The 19,398-nt window shown below is 50.7% G+C and overlaps 3 protein-coding genes across 5 annotated transcripts; 2 read left to right on the forward strand and 1 right to left on the reverse strand.

The window, feature by feature from the left end:
- Window positions 1–489: 489 nt before the first annotated feature.
- Window positions 490–5,363, forward strand: PHETA2 (PH domain containing endocytic trafficking adaptor 2). 3 transcript variants are annotated; one of them, XM_047867196.1, is made up of 3 exons: window positions 490–674; window positions 1,980–2,063; window positions 3,104–5,363. In XM_047867196.1, the coding sequence occupies exon 3, from the start codon at window positions 3,109–3,111 to the stop codon at window positions 3,889–3,891; it is 783 nt and encodes a 260-aa protein (XP_047723152.1). In that variant the 5' UTR covers window positions 490–674; window positions 1,980–2,063; window positions 3,104–3,108; the 3' UTR covers window positions 3,892–5,363. The 3 variants fall into 3 exon arrangements, with proteins under 3 accessions (XP_047723152.1, XP_047723154.1, XP_047723153.1); XM_047867198.1 differs by lacking the exon at window positions 490–674 and adding an exon at window positions 724–859; XM_047867197.1 differs by lacking the exon at window positions 490–674 and adding an exon at window positions 930–1,237.
- Window positions 5,364–5,849: 486 nt separating this feature from the next.
- On the forward strand, window positions 5,850–9,187 carry SMDT1 (single-pass membrane protein with aspartate rich tail 1). Its single transcript, XM_047867200.1, has 3 exons — window positions 5,850–6,111; window positions 7,587–7,727; window positions 8,940–9,187. The coding sequence occupies exons 1-2, from the start codon at window positions 5,926–5,928 to the stop codon at window positions 7,722–7,724; spliced, it is 324 nt and encodes a 107-aa protein (XP_047723156.1). The 5' UTR covers window positions 5,850–5,925; the 3' UTR covers window positions 7,725–7,727; window positions 8,940–9,187.
- Window positions 9,188–10,516: 1,329 nt separating this feature from the next.
- NDUFA6 (NADH:ubiquinone oxidoreductase subunit A6) lies at window positions 10,517–19,228 on the reverse strand. Its single transcript, XM_047867199.1, has 3 exons — window positions 19,059–19,228; window positions 11,695–11,810; window positions 10,517–10,717 (listed from the first exon to the last, which is right to left on the reverse strand). The coding sequence occupies exons 1-3, from the start codon at window positions 19,195–19,197 to the stop codon at window positions 10,586–10,588; spliced, it is 387 nt and encodes a 128-aa protein (XP_047723155.1). The 5' UTR covers window positions 19,198–19,228; the 3' UTR covers window positions 10,517–10,585.
- Between the last annotated feature and the right edge of the window lie 170 nt (window positions 19,229–19,398).

The raw sequence follows: 19,398 nt of genomic DNA on the forward strand, positions 1-19,398 counted from the left end.
GAGAGGACATTTAAGCAGAGACCTAGTTGGTGTGAAGGAGCCCTGAGAAGTTAGAACTGAGGGATAGAGGTAAGAAGGAACATTCTAGGCTGCAGGAACTGCAAAGGCTAGAGCTCTGAGCTGGGAACCACCAAATTCATGGGCAGATATTCCGACCTCCCTGGCTTCCAGGGCCGTCAGGAACCCCCAGCCTCCTGCGTTTGGTTGTGCTTTCGGGGAACCCTCACCACAAGCCTACCCTTGGACCAATTCCAGGCAGAGCCCTGGGGACCGCGGGTGGGTTGCAGGCCGGTGGGAGTGGCGGAAGCAGAAATCGATAATCCCCAGAAACAGAAATGTGGGCGCTTCTGGAGCCGGGTGGGGTTGCCAGGAAGCTCGGCGGGGCCTCGCAGACTGGATAGGAGCCCGCCCAAAGGAGGCGCCGGGCCCAAGCCGTCCCAGGCTTGGCTCAGTGGGAAAAGTGGGCCGGGCGGGGAGAGGGGGCTGGAGAGGGGAAGAGAAGGACTCCGAGTTCTGGCGGTGGGCTGGGTCCGAGGCCCGCGGACGGCCTGCGGCGGGGCCCTGGGTTCGAGGTCGCCCGCCGCTGACCAGCTCCGTGGTTCTGGCAAGTCTCGGCCTCTCCGGCCTCAGTTTCCCTCCCGCGTGGATCCAGAAGCCGCTTCGCAGATCCCCGGGTGAGCTGTGGGAGGGGAGGGGGGGGTGGTAACTCGAGCCGCCCGGAAGGGGTCTCCCGGCGTCCGCGGCCACGTTCCCGCCCGGGCGGAGGCGCGGGGGCCGGAGCCCGGATCGCCCCAGGCCGCGGGCGCAGCCCACCGCGCGGACCGCCCTCCCGAGCTTCGGCGCGCCCGTCGGCGCGGAGGTGAGCGCGGGCCCCGCGGGCTCTGGAGGAGGCGGCCCCCGGGAGGGCGTGGCCAGCGGGGACGTGGCGGGGCAGCCCCACTGCGCGGACCCGGAGACTGAGGTTCCCGGCGAGGCGACCGCTGTTTTAGGGCGGTGGCGGGTCAGGGGTCCACCCGGTGGCCCCAGGCCGGTGGGTCCAGCGCCCCAGCCCGTCCAGCTCCTCTAGCAAAAAGACCGGCGAGACGCGGCGCACCGACTCCCCGCCGGCTCCGCGGTCGGGGCCTCGCACCCCTCCCCAGGCTCGCGGCGGGGGCGGGAGCCCTGCTCCTCCCGCTCCGGAGCCCCTCTCCGCGCCCCGGTGCCGGGCGGACGCAAGGCGCGGCCGGGGCAGACCTCAGTGAGCTCCCCCTCCTCCTGCGACCACCCCACCCTCGTGGGCCCCCGCTTAGGCCTTATCATGACTGATCCTTACTTTATTTCTTCCGTAATTCATTTTTACATTCATTTATTATTTACTTTTGTCTGTTTACACTGTGTCTCCCCGCTTGAATTTAGGCTCCAGGAGGGAGGGGCTGCTTTGTCCGTTGGCGTTCTCTCACTTATTTGAATACTTTCTTCCTGGATATTGGAAGTCAAACGGGGAGGGGGGGGTGGAGGGGGGCGGGCAGCCAAGGTGAGTCAGTCCTGCCCATTCTGGGGTTGGGGATAATGCTGTAAACACAAATGAGATAGATCATTGTGGCATGAAGGAAATGCAAACAGAAGTGAGGGGGCTGCTGGTTGGGTCACCTTAGATCAGGTCACCTTGGTGATCAGGACCACTTTAGATACAGCCATTAGGACAGACCTCTCAGATTAGGTGACTTAAAGCCAACCTGCGACATGTGCTAGAAGGGAAAAGCAGGAAGCTGAGGACACTTAACTCTGACCTAGCCTTAGGGAGTAGAGTACTGAGTTCTGAGAAGTGATATTCAATTGCTCCTCATTTAAGGGCCTGGCCTGGGTGAGTGGGTGGGTAGGGAGATGATCAGGGTAGGCCTCCTGGAAGAGGTGGTGGTTTTTACTGGGCTCCTAAGACTGAGCAGGAGTTCTCATCCCCTAGGAGGGGGGGGTCACTGGGTTTGACAATTGTTTTGCAGGTGCCCTAGGAACCACATAGTCGAAGGGCTGAGCCGTGTGGCCAGACAAGCCAGGCCCCTGCCCTCTTGCTGTGAGCTCTGCTGGTAAGTGAGTCACTGCCAAGGCTTGCCCCTAGAAGATATGAGGGAATCGGGAGACCCAAGTTCTGCTTCTGGCTGGTCATGCAGCCTTGGGCAGTTCATCTTCACTGCTCTGGGCCTCAGTTTTTCATGAGTCAGGAGGACAGTTGAACTAGGTGTCACTTATGATCCGTGAGGCACCGACAGTCAATGGCTGAGGATGGTCCTACCCAGCCACGCCTTGTGTTTGTACCACACTCGTTTACTGCACAGATCCATATCTAAGCCCCCGCTGATGGAGGAATGGGGCAGGCCTGCCTCACCCTGCCCTCATCTGGCCTTGAAGGCTGCGGATTCTTACTAAAGGGTAATTGCGCCATCAACAAATGAGAGGCCGCAGGGGCCCAGGAGGGTCACAGAAACCCTGGAGGTTTGGCCTCAGGGTTGGAGCTAAGGGGCCCCTGGATCAGGGGATGGTTTAGGCATAATGATTTCTATGGGTTCCGTGGGCTCAGGATCCATTTCAGCTCAGCTGATACCTTTTTCTTTGGATTTTAAAAAGCTGTGTCAAAGCCCTCCATACCTCCTGGTCTGGTACACGTTATCATTTTCTCTGAGCCCTCTGGTGTCCAGTTTTTTCCATGGCCCTCACAACAACCCTTTGAGAGAAGAGTCAGGGGAGGCTAGCCCATTTCACAGATGAACACAGTGAGAGCCTCAGGGCACACAGCAAGCGAGTAGAGGCCACAGAGCTGGGGCCCAGGTCTCCAGAGCCAGCGTTCTTTTCCCCACAGGAGCACAGAGGCTGCCTCCCTCTCTGGCCCTCTCCCGCCGCCACTTTTTTTTTTTTCTTAATGTTTTTATTTTATTTTTGAGAGAGAGAGACAGAGACAGAGTGCGAGTGAGGAAGGGCAGAGAGCAAGGGAGACAGAATCTGAAGCAGGCTCTAGGCTCTGAGCTGTTGGCACAGAGCCTGATGCGGGGCTCAAACTCATGCTTAACCAACTGAGTCACCCAGGTGCCCCCCCCTTTTTTAATTTTTAAAAAATGTTTTCCCCTCACAGTTCTTATGGGAGCCATGAAGCTGAACGAGAGGAGTGTAGCCCACTATGCACTGAGCGACTCCCCAGCAGACCATACGGGCTTTCTGCGCACTTGGGGCGGGGCAGGGACTCCCCCCACTCCCAGTGGCACTGGCCGAAGGTGCTGGTTTGTTCTCAAAGGCAACCTGCTGTTCTCCTTTGAGAGCCGAGAGAGCAGGGCCCCGCTGAGCCTGGTGGTGCTGGAGGGCTGTACGGTGGAGCTGGCCGAGGCTCCAATGTCTGAGGAGTTTGCCTTCGCCATCCGTTTCGACGCCCCTGGTGTGCGCCCACACCTGCTTGCGGCAGATGGGCCCGCGGCCCAGGAGGCCTGGGTGAAGGCACTGTCCAGGGCGAGCTTTGGCTACATGCGCCTGGTGGTGCGCGAGCTGGAGAGCCAGTTGCGAGATGCCCGCCACAGTCTGGCTTTGCATCGCCACTCATCCTGGAAGGCCATCACCAGCCGCTATAAGCCCCAGGCTCCTGACCATCGGCCTCCGGGCCTGGAAAACGGCCACTCCCTCTCCAAGGATTGCAGCCCTGTGGACTTGGGTGAAGAGAGGGGCAGCAGGCCAGCAGGGCAGGGCTTGGCCGAGTTGCAGGGCCCTGCCGGCCTCTTCCTGGGCAGGAGGCAGAGCCCCCTGTTCCCTGAGACCTTCTACTTCTCTGCCTTGCACAATTGGTATGGCCAGGAGATCTCGGAGCTGAGGCAGAGGTGGATGCAGAGGGCCCGGGGGAGCCGGCCAGAACGTGAGAAACAGGATGGGCACTGAGCCTCGGCTCTTTGGGTTCTGCCCTTGTCCTGCTGGTCAGGACACCAGAGCCAGTGCTTCTCCAGGAATTTAATGTGTATTTGTTTTAAAGTTGCTTTTTTTGAGAGCGTTCTCTCCTTCCTGCTTTTTAGGCCTCCTCCAGGCTCCAGATCCACCTTTGTGGCTGGAGGGGGACCAAGGAATCGTTAAGTTGCAACCCCTTTGTTTCCTGAGGCCCAGAGAGGAGGGGATGCTTGCTCAGCAACCACAGGGCCAGACCCAAGTCTCCTGACTCTGTGCTGGACTGCTCCGCTCTCAGGGAATATTAATGAAATGGAGGAAGTGGGGACTGTTGCATGGCCTCAGGCTGCCCTGCCTGTTTACCTACACAACAGACTCTACAACCACAACTTCTAACAACAGACTCTACAACCACAACTTCTAACACAGGGAGTCGTGTGTACATTTAAATGCCAGAAGCTGGCTGAAATGTTGGCTCGAGGGACTGACACTGTCAGAGAAAGTGGATTTATTGTCCTGGGGGTTTCTGGGGCCCAGCTCTTCCTGAGCGGTGGGAAGATTGGGCATAGGAACTGCAGTTTGGGTGGGGCCCTTTGGAGGGGCAGGGCCTTCAGCCAACGAAGAGGGATTGATTCTTCTCAGCAAGTGTTGGGGCCCCCATCTTCTCTCCCTGGCTGCCTTGTCTATAGATGGTGCTGGTCATTGTCCCAAGAGGGGCTGGGAGCTTTTTATGTCAGCAGAAATCCTTCCTGTATTCTGTCCTTAGCAGCCAGCTCCTGGAGCTGCCAAGTGGGAAGCCAAAGAAGCGAGGAGGCAGTGTGGCTCCCTGGGGAAGCCAGGTTGTTATTTTGGTTTTCAGTCGAGGGCATTCTGGGAGTTTGAACACCAGGATAAATTCTTCTAACTGCTCCCAGAGAGCTGTTCCCAACCCTGAACCCCTCCTAGGAACTCATTCACCATCCTGCTTGTCAGCCAGCGCGTATCTGCCAAGACCCTCTCACTGCTACTCTCAGCAGCATGGCGCCAAGTGTTTTATCGATTGTTTTGGGAGGCAAAGTGGCTGCGTCTAGAGAGCCAGCAGCCAGACTAGCCTGAGCCCTAGAGGTGTGGCAGCAGTGGGTGGATGGAAGATGCAGAACCTGGTCAAGACATCCCCCCCCTCTCCATACACACAGTCTGCCCCTTCTTAGACTCTCAATCCCTTATTAGGGCCTTGGGCAGCCTGACCAGGGCCAACGAGGTCCAGAGGCTGTGACCGACAGCCTCTTAAGTCCAGCACGCCCAAGGCCACCCAGAGTCCAGAACCGGTTCCTGCCAGGCTTGTGTCCTAAGAAGAGGGGCTACCTTCCGAACCCTGTACAGGAGTCCCACAGCCCACTGCGCCTTGTTTTCTACACAGACACTGTAGGCTTTTATCTTTCTTATGGTTACAGTATTTTTATATGATTAAAACATTAGGCTTTTATTACTCATTTTGGTTCCTCAAAGTTTATTTTAACAACCACTTGACCAATTTGTGCAAAAGCCCCATTTCTCCCCTTCAGTTATGGTTTACATTTGCCTATAGAGAACGTATACCTTGGCAAGAAATAAAATTCCCAAATCACCCAAGTAGTACAACTAATACATTTATATTTTTTAAATATTAAAAAGAGAAATACAATTGTTTCAAGCTCAATTAAAGTGATTTCTCTTCTCAACAATCACCCACTCTGCCAAACCCTGGCTGTTCTGGGTGGGTGAACAATTCGAGGGGTCCACGAGGACCGCCAGCCAGAAGACCCCGCCCGGCATGCCCAGAATCAGCCGGCTGTTGGGGCATCGGCATCCTCCTCGTGACGTCACCACGTCCGGCCGGTAACAAACGCCTCTTTTCTACCGCATAGAGGAACTAGGCGCACTGCGCAAGTGTGAGAGCTGGGCCTCTCGTCTGATCTCAAGGGTCTCGCGAGGCTTGCGGCCGTGCTCTCCCTGAGGACGTCACAGGGGCTGGGCGGTGGGGCCCGGGTGCCGAGCTAGGGGCGGAGCTGGGAGATGGCGTCCGCAGCGGCTCGCTGGCTGGCATTGGCATCCGTCCGATCCGGGGCTTTACGGAGCGGGCCGAGCTTGAGGAAAGGTGGCGATGTCTCCGCCGGAGGGGGTGGCTCAGGTCGGAGCCTGGTACCGTCGAGGTCAGTCATCGTTACTCGCAGCGGCGCCATTTTGCCCAAACCGGTGAAAGTGAGTGTCTGCCTGGAGGCGGGGCGAAGGGGTCGAGGCCAATCATTATGGGGAATATGTGCGGGTCGACGCCGACTGATAGGTGCAAAGGCCAATCATACAACCGCCTTAGACCGGAAGACGGATCAAGGACAAAGTTTAGCAATGATGCCCTGCGAATTTTGACAGGTGGGAGGAGATGGTCGGGTCAGATCCCGGTGTTGATTGAGTTGGGCGCAAGGAGACAGAGGATGGAGGGGTGGGGGAGCGAGAGCTGAGGACTGCACTTTGCACTAGTTTATCGTGAGGAGCGCGGTGCGCGAGTTCTCCAGGGCCACAAGACTCGGCTATATGCACCCAGTATAGACAAATCACGTAACCACTCTGTTCTTGTCAGCCTCAGAGTTGATGGGATGAAATAACGAGTTGTGAAAGGACTTTGTAAATAAATTGTACGTGGGACAGACCTTTTCTTCGTAGGAGTTTTGACCTAGTGTTTAATTCATGTAAGTTGCAACTCTGAGAGGTGTGCAGGGAGGTATTACAGTCAGTTTTTATAAATGGAGAATGGGGCCAAAGCAGTGAAGCCAGTGAGGCTCCAAAGCGAGCAGCCCGTCAGGTCCTGGAATCCAGGTTTCTTGCTGGTCGACCCTCCTCCCCCGCCCACCTCCACCAGGTCCTATTTTTTCCACCACTGAATGCTCTCACGTGCCCTGAGTACCCTTGGATTTTTCTAAGTAAAATGGAAACAGCCCTTTAAGCCAAACAAGTTTGCTTTTTTACTCCGGTGCTGCGTGGGAGTTAACAAAACAAAAACAAATTCTCTTAAAGCTAATCCGGCCAGTGAGCTCAGGATTATTTCATGGCAAGCAGCAGCGTCCATGCTGGGGAAGAGCTGCCTTATAAAAAGGCACAGCTGAAAAAAAATTTTTTTTGGAAACTCTATAGGAAAATATGAGAGGATATGTTGAGATTATACTGAAACTCCCTTAGTCCATCTAAAACAGCCAGTCTTTTAGCGTGAAGACATGCTCACTTTTCAAAACATGCTTGTTTTGAACATTTAATGTGGTGCAATTAAACTTCTCAGGCCCTGGGGAATCAGCTAAAGGACTGTATCCTTTCACTGTACATGTTCATTGTTTTGTAATCCATTTTCACGTATTTGGTGTCTTCAAGTAGAGGCGAGCTCTGTTTCCACAGTCCAGCTCTTAGTACTTTCTCACCTGTTAGTATCTGCAAGTAATTACCAGGTTGTGCCCTAATTTTTAGATGTCTAGAATGCCTTATGCTTTTCTTCCCAGTATCCACTTTGATGACCATCATCTTATCAGTTCTTCGAATTATCTTTCTTGCTCTTTTTCCGAGGACTTTAAAATCAAGTAGTTGCTTATCACAGGTCTGGGGTCCACAGGAGTGCCCCTGAGGGCCGGGCCTTCTGTGGTCCCACCAGAGTGGGCTCTGGAACTCACAGCCACCACTCTGACCCTCTGCAGATGTCCTTCGGCCTTCTCCGTGTGTTCTCCATTGTGATCCCCTTTCTCTATGTCGGGACGCTCATTAGCAAGAACTTTGCTGCTCTGCTTGAGGAGCATGACATTTTTGTCCCAGAGGATGACGACGACGATGACTAACCGGTAAGACTTCTTTTCCCCTACATGGACTGGGAACAGGAAGTGGGGTGGGGCATCTAAACTGTGATGCAGTTTGGCCCTGTAGTAGTTTCCCTCACTTGAAGCAGAAGTGCAGACCCTTAATAAAGTGACTCACTTGGCTGATGTTTTTATTTTGCCTTTTCTCTACATTGGATGAGGACAACTATCTTACTGACTCAGAACTTCACTGGGATCTTTTCCGACTAAGTTGATCCCAACCAGCCTTTTTATTTGCCCTTTATGTACCCTCGTTCTCTCAACCCGTAAGTTTTCTTAACGGTTTAATATGCTTTAGACACCCACCCCGAACAGCTTCATTCTCCACATTGAAATTTAGAAACTGCACATCCTCACCATGGTTCACAAAGTTACCAAACTCCGTACCTGTACAGGCTGTACAGGCACCGCAACCTGGCTGTTCACAAACCTTTCCCCCGGTGCCTGTCCTTTTCACCTTTCGCGTCTTGGCTTCTGGTGCTCTAACGTGGGCTGCTTGGTTGCCTCTCTGTTGTAGATAAAGACAGTTCTGGCTCCGTAGTCTGGGATTCAAGGCTTGCCATGATCTGGTCACATGATCTGGTCACACCTCTTATTCCAGCCGCATCTTCCATATTCCCAACCACACACCTATCCCCACTATTCACTGTTTCTTGAATTACCGACAGGCTTACCCACCCCCGAGCAGTGGCTCACTCTTCCTGCCATTGGAAGGCTATTTCTCACTACACTTACTTTCACAGTTCTTCGTGATCTTTGATGAAGTCTTCCCTCATTCCTCCATCTGAAAGTGAGGCTGTGCCCTCTGCCCAGTCCCTCTTGTGACACTATTAGACACTTAAGCACACACACACCTCCAAATTCTACTAGACGATGAGCTTCCTCCTGGCAGGGGACAGGGGGTTTTGTTTTGTTTTAAAGTAAGTTCTACACTCAGTATAGGGTTTGAACTCATGACCTAAGGTCAAGAGAGTCTCACGCTCTACCAGCTGAGCCAGCCATGTGCCCCAAGGAACATGTCTTTTATACCTTTGGGCCCCCAGTGCCTGGTCTCCGGTGAATGTTCAGTACATGTATGAAAGAATAAAACTGCCTTGCTCCTGCCTTGTTTGGTAGAACCTCCCTGGAATTCTCTTTTTGGTGTGTGGCTAGAGCGCTGCTCCGTGCCCAGTTCACTGCTACTTTCCTTTCTTACAGGACATGGAGGAAGTACAGAAAGGAGACAGCCCTAACTGAATTCAGATATGGTGATCCTCATAGCCTCTCCTACTTCCCTATCAGCAGAAGGGCCCAGGGAACCCCCTCAGCCTCCTGACTCCAGCGAAGCCTCCTGCACCGTCTGTGACCATACCCCAGATCCCCAGGCTCTGGGAGGTTCCCCAAAAATGTGCTATCCACTGAGCACAATCAACTTACGAATAAACATAATAAATATCAGCTCTGTATGACTGAGTGGTGGCTGAAGTGTCTCAATATGAGTAAGACCCTAGTTGCCGTTTCCTGTCCCTGCTGACCTTTCTCTAGCAGCTCAACATAACAGGTCTTTGATTTATAACCCAAGATTCCCAGGCCCCTCTGGAGCTACGAAAGTAATTAGGGGTGCCTTGGACCTATTTTCATTATTTACAAAAGCCCAGCAGAAACTTTCCCTTCAGTAAAGATGCACAGGCTAACTAAAGCCTCCAGCTTTTTTTGTGTTGAGGAATGCTGGCTAGTTTTCACCTGCTAATCATAAGCTTTGTTTAAAACTCCTTAAGAAATACCATTATTAGGGGTGCCTGGATGGCTCAGTTGGTTAAGCATCCGACTTCAGCTCAGGTCATGACATCACGGTCCATGGATTCAAGCCCCGCATCGGGCTCTATGCTGACCGCTTGAAGGCTGGAGCCTGCTTCAGAGTCTGTGTGTGTCTCTCTCCATCTCCTCCCACCCCCTTGCGCTCTGTATCTCTCTCTCTCAAAAATAAATTAAAAAAATTTTAAAACATCATTCTTGGAATGAATCTTTCAAAACTTGGGTTCCTTAGATGGAAAGATAGTAAAGGGGTTGGTGGTGCTAAAAAATGTGGCAGTGCCCAGGGTGACCGTGTACTCAAATAATGAACCCATCTCCAGCATTTAGCCGCCCAGGGAAGGAACCACCAAAAGCAAACAAAGATGAGTTATTTAATCTGCGTCATCACTGATTCTCCTGTCCCTGGAGCCACAGTCCCATCTGCAAACAGTAGAGCTATTTCTGTTGTCTGTGCACTAAACAGCTGTGTTCCTAGCAGAGCGCCTAACTGGGTAGGAAGCTCATGTCATTTTAAGAACGGACGCTTGCTGCAGGTGGAGGGGCTGGGCCTCTGAGCTGCCGTTCTCTCCAGAGCCCAGGGAGGAGCAGCCCAGCCCGTCAGCCCTAACTCTGCGCCGCTCAGCGTTACTCTCATCTCTCCCGAACACTCTCATCTCTCCCGAACGGCAAGAGCTAATTTTGGATAATCTGTGCCGTGACACCAAGCTATCCTGGAGGCTGTGGAAACACAGCTAAATTAACAGAGTCATCCAGCCTTACACCCGGAATGATGGTTTCTGAGCAGATGGCCTCATCCTTCCTGTTTACTGACATGCAAGGCTCTGAGAAAAGAGAGTCTGATTTATAGGAAACACCACACTTGAGGAAAGGGAAAGAACAGGTGGTGTGTATACTAAGACCCCACTTGTTCAGGCAAAAAGGGAGAGAGACTGCAGAAGGAGAACTTCCCCCTGGCTCACCAGTGGAATTCTATTAGGAAGTGACCATCACATACTGAGTTTATTTGTGTTCTAAAATATTTAAATGTCAACATGCACCTTTCCACTGAGTCACGGGTCGTGGCCAATGTAGAACTTGGACAGGAAATCCGTCGGCCTCGGCGCTTCTGTTTCATGGAAGAACCGCATAACGTGTGTCCGCTGCTTCCAGACGTTAATTGTTTCCTCCAGTTCCATCTTTCCCTGCACAGGTGAGGGGAGAGGTGTTCAGTCAGAGTGGCTGCAAAGAATACCACCATACAGGCCAGGATTCTGTGCTCTGCTCTGCACGGACTTGTCGAGTGACTCTGGGCAAGTAACATCCTTGGTCTAGACCACATTTCGGCATCTGGAAAACGAGGTGGTTGTACTAGCTGATCTCTAAGGCCTCTCCAATATTCTTTAACTCTGTAGCTAACTGATTCCGAGAGGAGAGACTCCCAGGTCAGTAGGCCCCTGCCCCATGACTGCCTAACCTGACTGGCTGGTTTCTGCTTAACATTCCATGCGGTGTACTGGTCCGTGCTAAAGTATGCACTGATGCTAATGTGACTGACTGGAGATCCAGAATCAGGTCTGGGATTTGAACTATGTACACAGGGCTCAGCTAACCTGCCTGCCTCTTCCAGCTGTAAGCAGCAACCCAGTGAAGCAGTAACTTCCAGGAAGGAGGTTCAAGAAGATTTCAAACTTTCCTCATCTTTTTTTATTTAAAAAAAATTTTTTTTAATGTTTATTTATTTTTCAGAGAGAGAGAGAGAGAGACAGAGTGAGATCGGGGGAGGGGCAGAGACAGGGAGTCACAGAATCCAAAGCAGGCTCCAGGCTCGGAGCTGTCAGCACAGAGCCCAACGTGGGACTCAATGCACAAACTGTGAGATCATGACCTGAGCGGAAGTCGGACACTTAACCAACTGAGCCACCCACGCGCCTCCCCCTCCTTTTTTAAAATTTTTAAATGTTTTCCTCATCTTTTTTAAAAATGCAAACCCCAATGTTTTTTTTTTTTTCTTGAACAATCTTAGAGGTGATAACCTCTAAGTTCATCTGTTTCTTTGAAACCCTAAGCAAAAGTAGCTGACCTAGTAGTTGCTTTTCAGGCTTGGGAGACAAACGGGACGACTGAGAAGCTCTGGACGAGGTGGCTGCTCTTTTAAGTCAGTCCGGGAGGGGTCAGTTACCTTAATGACCAGAAGATCAACCACCCTGGGGTCCGTGACGTGGGCATTCTTCATGAACATTTCTCGGACTTTATCCCGTCCCTGTTTCACGGTGATGTCTAGCTGGAATAAGTGCACTAAAGAGAAAACATGATTCAGGGTAGAAACTATATGATCAAGACATGTCTTACAAAAATTGAGTCAGTGGATATTCATAGACACAAACAGGTTCCCCGTTCGTTTCATTCACCAAGTATTTGCTTGACCCTAAACTAGGTGCTTGAGGCTGCAGAGAAGAGTGAGACACGGCGCTTGCTCTCAAGGAGTTTAGTTTGTTTGAGGAGACCAGACCCGAGGCAGCATAGTGTAGTTTGAATATCAACGACCTGGCTTCAAACCCCAGCTCTGTCAACTTGTCACCTACATGATCCTGCGTACGTTAACTTCTCTGTGCCCGAGAGTATTTATTTCTGAGTGAATGAGGATGATTAAGAGCACGTATAATCCCCTGGGGTGCCCGGGTGGCTCAGTCGGTTAACTGTCTGACTTTGGCTCAGGTCGCGATCTCACGGTTTGTGGGTTCAAGCCCCGCGTGAGGCTCTGTGCTGACAGCTCAGAGCCTGGAGCCTGCTTGGGATTCGGTGTTTCCTCCTCTCTCTGGCCCTCCTCTGCTCGTGCTCTCTGTCTCTCAATAATAAATAAATGTTAAAAAAAAAAATTAAAAAAAAAAAAAAAAAAAAGAGCGAGGTGCCTGGGTGGCTCAGTCGGTTAAGCATCTGCCTTTGGCCCAGGTCATAATCTCACGGTTCGTGGGTTCAAGCCCCACATCGGGCTTTGCACGGACAGTGTAGAGCCTGCTTGGGATTCTCTCTCCCTCCCTCTCTCTGCCTCTCCCCTGCTTGTGCTCTCTCTCAGTGAATAAACTTAAAAAATTAAAAAAAAAAAAAAAAAAAAAAAAAAAAAAAAAAAAAGAGCATGTATAACCCCAGAGCCATTGTGGATTCCTGGAGACGATACAAGATGCTTAGAACATGCCTGGCATGGAATAAGCTCTCAAAAACGTTAGCATGATTATTACATAGAACAACTGGCAAAAGAGGACAGGGTTGAAATTAACCAACAGTGATGGGGGTATAGGTCTGTGCAGCACACAAGCTTGGGGTTGAGGGAGGCTGCTGAGTGTTTGTGCAGAGAGGAGGGGCTTCAGTCCAGCCAGGGACGACCACCACATTAGGTTACTCGGGGGAAGGAAGGAGTAGTTGACGATGGGACTCCTACTCTCTTGAACTCTATAGTCAGAGGTAGCCACCCACGAATGCAAAGAAAAATCACCATATTCAGCAATCCCGAAGTGCCTAAAATAGTGGCACAGACTTAGGGACCTGGGACTTCAGAGGAGGCCCATGTTATGTCCTTTGAAAATTAGGTTTTAGTCATTTGTGTTCCCATCCTCTGGAAGTCAGCCTTCAGTGGATTTGCTGAGGACAACAAGGGCACGAACAGGGCCTTGTGTGGTAGGTGGAGTTAGGAAGAGGGGGTGCATTAGGCTGAGTGAACAGCATAAACAAGGCTCACAGTCTAGAATGAGCCTGTGGTTGAGGAGACCTGTGTGCTCATTTGGTGAGGATCCCTTGCATTGTGGCCATTCCTGGGACATGTCCACTCTAGTCTACAGGATTCTCAAAGCCAGCTCTGAGGGCTATGTAGTGACTGAATTAATCAACAATAAAGTTTGAGTCTTTAACTCTACTCCTAATTTAGCGACAGTGTTAGAAAAATAAGGCTTCTGCTGAGGGAAATCCCATGCCGTGCTGATCCAACCAGGGAGTAAGCAACAGTGGAAATCTAATAGGAGAAGCTGTATCCCAGCTTCATAGGTGTTAACAGAGGAGAGAAATTACTCCCACTGGAAAGAGTTCAACTCGGTTCCAGCGGTGTGATGGAGCTGGCTCTCATGGAGGCTCTCTTCCCAAATCGGCCTTCAGAGACTTCACTTTGGCAGCTTAAAATCAATCGTGGTGGGAGTACTGGCACCACGAGAAATGGTCGATGCTCTAAATCTCGGTTCCCACCACAGTCAGTATCATAGTAGGAATTTTAGAAAAGAGGAAACACAGGGATAATAAGACAAAGAGACACAAAAACAAATGCAAACCAACAAGCACCCAGGAACTTAGAACCTTAGTTGGTTCTTAGTTGGGGAGATTGGGGCCTACAGCACTGTGGGTACCTGCCTGATGTCATACTATTGGCAAGCCTGGACCTGGAATCCAGGTTTAGTGTTTTTAATGTTTAATTTTCTATTTTTTTTTTTAAGTTTATTTATCTTGAGATAGAGAGAGTGTACCAGCAGGGAGGGGCAGAGAGAGAGAATCCCAAGCAGACTCCGCACTGTCAGTGCAGAGCCTGATGCTGGGCTTAAACCCATGAACCGTGAGATCACGACCTGAGTGGAAATCAAGAGTCTGACTCTTTTTCTTAACATTTTTTTTTCAACTTTTTAAATGTTTATTTATTTTTGAGAGCGAGAGAGACAGAGTACAAGCTGGGGAGGGGCAGAGAGAGAGGGAGACACAGAATCTGAAGCAGGCCCCAGGCTCTGAGCTGTCAGCACAGAGCCCGACGCGGGGCTCGAGCCCACCAACCGTGAGATCATGACCTGAGCCAAAGTCAGATGCTTAACTGACTGAGCCACCCAAAAGCCCTTATTTTTTTTAATTTACAATCTGGTGCTTTTTAAAGGAAATGAATATGAGGAATCTTCCCCTGCTGTCAGTGCTTATCTCTCCTACATTTTTATATTAGATCCCTGTCCAACCTTGGGAGTTTAAAAAAAACAAGGTTCCTCTGTACCAGGGGAGCTGGTGTCCATCCGCTCCCATTCCTCATGACCTCCTGAACCACACACCAGGGCATCAGGTGGACAAACCTTCTCCTCAGGAAAATGTTCACAGGCACAAACGCCAAGTTTTGCTCACAGTGTCAGTTCACAGACCCCTGAATGCCCATCCTCTGAGGTTAAGAACCCTTGTCTCTAGAGAGACAAGTTCCATAGCTTTCTCCTAATCTCCCTCCTCCCATCCCAACCCCTTGAACATGCCCCCCACCAGTGAGAAAGCCTGCGGGAGGTAAATAGCTACAGCCTGCGGAATTGTTCTTTGGTCTAGCTTGGTGGTTCTTAAACCAGCAATGATTTTGCCCACCAGAACATTTGGCAATGTCTGGGGGCGCTTTTGGTTGTCACAACCAAGGAGAGAGTGTCACTGGCATCCAGTGGGTAGAGGCCAGAGATGTTGTTAATCTACAACGCACAGGACCGCCCCCACAACAAAGAATTATCCAGCACAAATGGGTCAAGAAACCCTGGTATAACTTAATTCCAACTGCTCTTTGGCTTATTCTTCGAATTCTGAATATTTAAACTGCAATTTGAAAGACCCGAGAGGCTCAAGAGGAAGACATCAATGTGGCCCTTCTGGATGAAGGTACCTTTTCTACAGCCTCTGTGTGTTTTCCCAAAGTTACTGTTAAGGTTCTTCTGAGTCAGAAAGGCTCTGACACGTTAAGAAAGGAAGACAGTGATATGGTTCTCAGCTGTTTGCTCCAATTCATCTTGGTAGCGTTCATAACAGGCGCTGGGAGATCCTTAGATGGGAAGGCAGCCCAGTGTGCTGGAAAAGAGCATGGGCTCAGGGGTCAAACAAGCTGGGTAAGGTCTCCACACCTCTGTGAACTATGACCTTACCTAGGGTACAGCCTCCTTAGCCTGTTTCCTCATCTAAAAAATAGGAAAGAGGGGCACCTGGGTGGCTCAGTCGGTTGAGCGTCCGACTTCGGCTCAGGTCATGATCTCACACTCCGTGAGTTCGAGCCCCGCGTCAGGCTCTGTGCTGACAGCTCAGAGCCTGGAGCCGGCTTCAGATTCTGTGCCTCCCCCTCTCTCTGCCCCTCCCCTGCTCATGCTCTCTGTCTCAAAAATAAATAAAAACATTAAAAAAAATTTTTTGAAAAGAAAAATAAAAAATAAAAAAAATTAAAAATAGGAAAGAATGGGGCACCTGGGAGGCTCAGTTGGTTGGGCCTCTGACTTCGGCTCAGGTCATGATCTCGTGGTTTATGGGTTCGAGCCCCGTGTCCGGCTCTGTGCTGACAGCTCAGAGCCTGGAGCCTGCTTCGGATTCTGTGTCTCCCTCTCTCTGCCCCTCCCCCATTCACACTCTCTCTCCTTCAAAAATAAATAAACATTAAAAAAATTTTTTTAAATAGGAAAAAAAAATAACCTCTGACTTAATTCCTTTATAGGACCATGGCAAAACTCAAGTGACAACATCTTGTAAACAGTAAAGCTAATGCAAATGTTAGTTGTTAAAATTTTCAGCACTTATTCCCCATATATCTATTTTAAGTTTTAATAATCTGGATATATGCCGATCTTCCTGACTAGTCCATAAGACCCCTGAAGGCAGGGTTGTTTTATTCACATTTGTATCTCTAAGCATTTAGTACTGACCCTGTAGTACAAGAGATACCCGATGAAATGGAAATTAAATGGTTTCTACAGAAAGTCTCCTGTTCTGTAACCACCAAGCCTCAGGTTAATATTTTTTCAGTGGAGGGATTCGGCAGGTAGTTCTGTCCCTGTGTTCCCATGCAAGGCAGCCACCACCCAGGCACGTGGCTGCTCTCCAAGTGCGGCATAACTGGGTCCCCTGAGATTCAGGGAAAACCACAGCAGGAGCCAGGTGTAACAGCTGGACAGTCAGGGTCTCCTATGTCACGCTCCTCCCCTTACTAATGGTGTGATGTGAGATACATTTACATGCCTCGGTTTTCTTCTCTGAAAGACAGGGAAACAATCAGAACCTACCCTAAAAGAAAGCAATGTAAAGCATTTAGCATAATGCTGGGCTCTATGTATGCAATTCAATAAACGTTAGTTACTATAAATGCTATTACTTATTCCCAATTCTTTGCTTTGGTTCCTCAGCTGGAATCCCAATGATGGACAGTATGACATTGGTGTAGACACAGGCCTGAGCAACTGACCAGCTACAGACCACCAGTCCTCCCCATAAGAATGTACCACCCCCTTAGCCCCTTCCCTCTCATCCCTTCCCTTGCTCTCTAGGCTCCTCCTGTCAGGACCTTTCTGACTCTGGGTTTATCTTCCCGAACAGTATTTGTGGGGAATTCCTGGGAGGGGATGGTTTAAAAAGAGCTGGTTCCTGAGAGTGGATAAGTGGATCTATCCTCAATTCAGCCACCGGATTTTTTTTTTTTAAACCCTATGCAAACCATTCTTCCTGCATCTGGGTCTTGCTCCCCACCTCCTGCTCCTCTCTGCAACAAGAAAGGGTTCTGGACACTCACAGAAGTATTCTGCCAGGCAAACATTGTTTTTAAACATCTGCAATTGAATACACCGCCCCCCCCCCCCACACACATCCGCACACCCTTGCTACAGTCACTCCCCTTTACCTATTATCCACCTGCCCCCTGAAAGCATTTAAATTTGCAGTCCCCAAACCAGCAGTGCACTCAAGTTTCTCCCTCCCTAGTATCCTGTGAGTCTAAGTTCTGGTCATTGGCAACCTCTCAAAAAGTCAGGGACACTGGGGAACAAACTGTTCTCATACATCAAAAAAATTGGATTCTGGGGCACCTGGGTGGCTCAGTCAGTTAAGCATCCGACTCTTGATTTTAGCTGGGGTCATGATCTGATGGTTTGTGAGATCCAGCGCCGGAGCCTGTCTGGGATTCTTTCTCTCTCCCTCTCTATCCCTCTCTTGCTCTCTCTCGAAAATAAATAAATAGGGGCGTCTGGGTGGCGCAGTCGGTTAAGCGTCCGACTTCAGCCAGGTCACGATCTCGCGGTCCAGGAGTTCGAGCCCCGCGTCGGGCTCTGGGCTGATGGCTCAGAGCCTGGAGCCTGTTTCCGATTCTGTGTCTCCCTCTCTCTCTGCCCCTCCCCCGTTTGTGCTCTGTCTCTCTCTGTCCCAAAAGTGAATAAACGTTGAAAGAAAAAAAAAAAAAGAAAAAAAAAAGAAAATAAATAAATAAAGATGAAAAAAAAAAACTGGATTCTGCATGGAGGCTCCTGCTATAAATAACAGTGATAATAATAATAATAATAATAATAATAATAATAACAGTAGCAGCCAACATTCAATGCATGCCTAACTAAGTGCCAGGACTTACCCTAAGCACTTTAGACATATTTCCTATTTAATAAGGAAGGTACTATCATGATGCTCATTTTACAGATGAGGAAACTTGAGGCATAGCAAGGTGAAATAATTTGCTCAAGGTCATACAGCTATATTAAGGGGCAAGGTCTGGAGGCAAGTCTCTGTAACCACCACATTCGATTGCTTCTCACAGGCAGGGAAGAGGCAGCCCAGAAGGGTGCTATTATGCTCCAACTCGCTTAAAAACACACCTCCCCTCTCAGACTGGCAGTCACAGTCCACCTCAAACTAAACTAAATCAAATCAACAAAATAAAATATCGACAGCCCATTCAATGACATTTGTACTGCCCTTGACGGTTTAGTGGAATTTCCCCCAATCTTCCTTTCATTAAGTACAACAGGCAGCACCGAGGGGGGAATACCAAAATGAGAAAACAGAATCTCTGTACCCAGGGAGCTTCTATTTCAATCCTTCAGGTGAACAGATTGGTTCTCCGACATCTAAGTGAAGGCAGGGGACAGGGAGGTAGTAGCGAGCAGGCCATTAGTGGGATGGGGGAGGAGTTCCTGAGAAATACTACACACAGACAGATCTAGGGAACAAGCTTGGGAAACGGGAAACGGGAGGACACTCATCTCACCTGGACTGGAACAGGCATCACTGACTTAACTGGATGACCTTGGGAAAATCACGTCCCTTCTCTGGTTGTCTGTTTTTGGGGGGGGGGGGGGGGATGATCGCTCAAGTCCTACGGCCACTTTGTTTACATAACCTAATGGGCACCTGAACATATATTCAGGAACTCTACGGTTGACTTTGGGTTCCAGATCCAACAAGAGCTGGCTCTGGGCCTCAGGGGCGTCACTTCGCCTCTAGGTGCCTCATATGCAAAATGAAGCACGTCAATGACAGTCCCTGCTTTCCCTCCCACGGGTTCGGTAAGAATTACTCAAGGGCCAAAGCGCCCAGGGCGTCTAGAAGCGCGATCCGGATGCGGGGCACGGCTGGTCTGACTCGGGCGCGGCCGCCAGATCCGGTCCACTAATGCTCGAGGGACCCTCCTCCCCTGAAGCACCCAGAGTCGCCTGTTCCCAAGTCGGTGACCTCAGCTCGTCCTGGGAGAAATAAGAGGCCAGGACAGCTGCGACCTTGGGCGACTGCATCCGGAGCCCCGCGTGCGCCACTGCCTCTCACCAGTGTTCGGCACCTCTCGATACCAGGCGCGGTACAACTCGCGCACCCTCCGCTTGGCCTCGTTCACGTCCCGACTAAAAATGGGTTTCACTGAAGTGGGAGCCGCAACGGCAGCTCGCCGGAGGCCGCTCGCCGCCATCTTGCTAAAGAAACCCCTCCCGCGAGTACGGCCTAAGGACGAAAATCTTTTCTCATTGGCTAAAACTGAACGCCATGCCCCTAAACGTCACGGGTAGGCGGGAGGAGAGCTGTCGGGCTCTCTGATTGGCTGGGAGGCCTCGGTGATGGCCGCTGGGGGCTGCGCATGCTCCTGTGCGGAAACTTCAGCTCAGACATTGGT

This window comes from Prionailurus viverrinus, chromosome B4, assembly GCF_022837055.1.
Source record: "Prionailurus viverrinus isolate Anna chromosome B4, UM_Priviv_1.0, whole genome shotgun sequence".
Classification (NCBI taxonomy): Eukaryota; Metazoa; Chordata; class Mammalia; order Carnivora; family Felidae; genus Prionailurus; species Prionailurus viverrinus.

Coding starts and splice junctions, on each gene's coding strand:
- PHETA2 (XM_047867196.1), top strand. CDS start 3,109: ATGGGAGCCATGAAGCTGAACGAGAGGAGTGTAGCCCACTATGCACTG.
- SMDT1 (XM_047867200.1), top strand. CDS start 5,926: ATGGCGTCCGCAGCGGCTCGCTGGCTGGCATTGGCATCCGTCCGATCC. Junction 6,112..7,586: donor TTTTGCCCAAACCGGTGAAA/GTGAGTGTCTGC, acceptor GACCCTCTGCAG/ATGTCCTTCGGCCTTCTCCG.
- NDUFA6 (XM_047867199.1), bottom strand. CDS start 19,197: ATGGCGGCGAGCGGCCTCCGGCGAGCTGCCGTTGCGGCTCCCACTTCA. Junction 11,811..19,058: donor TCGAGAGGTGCCGAACACTG/GTGAGAGGCAGT, acceptor TTTTCTCTTTAG/TGCACTTATTCCAGCTAGAC. Junction 10,718..11,694: donor TTGATCTTCTGGTCATTAAG/GTAACTGACCCC, acceptor TCACCTGTGCAG/GGAAAGATGGAACTGGAGGA.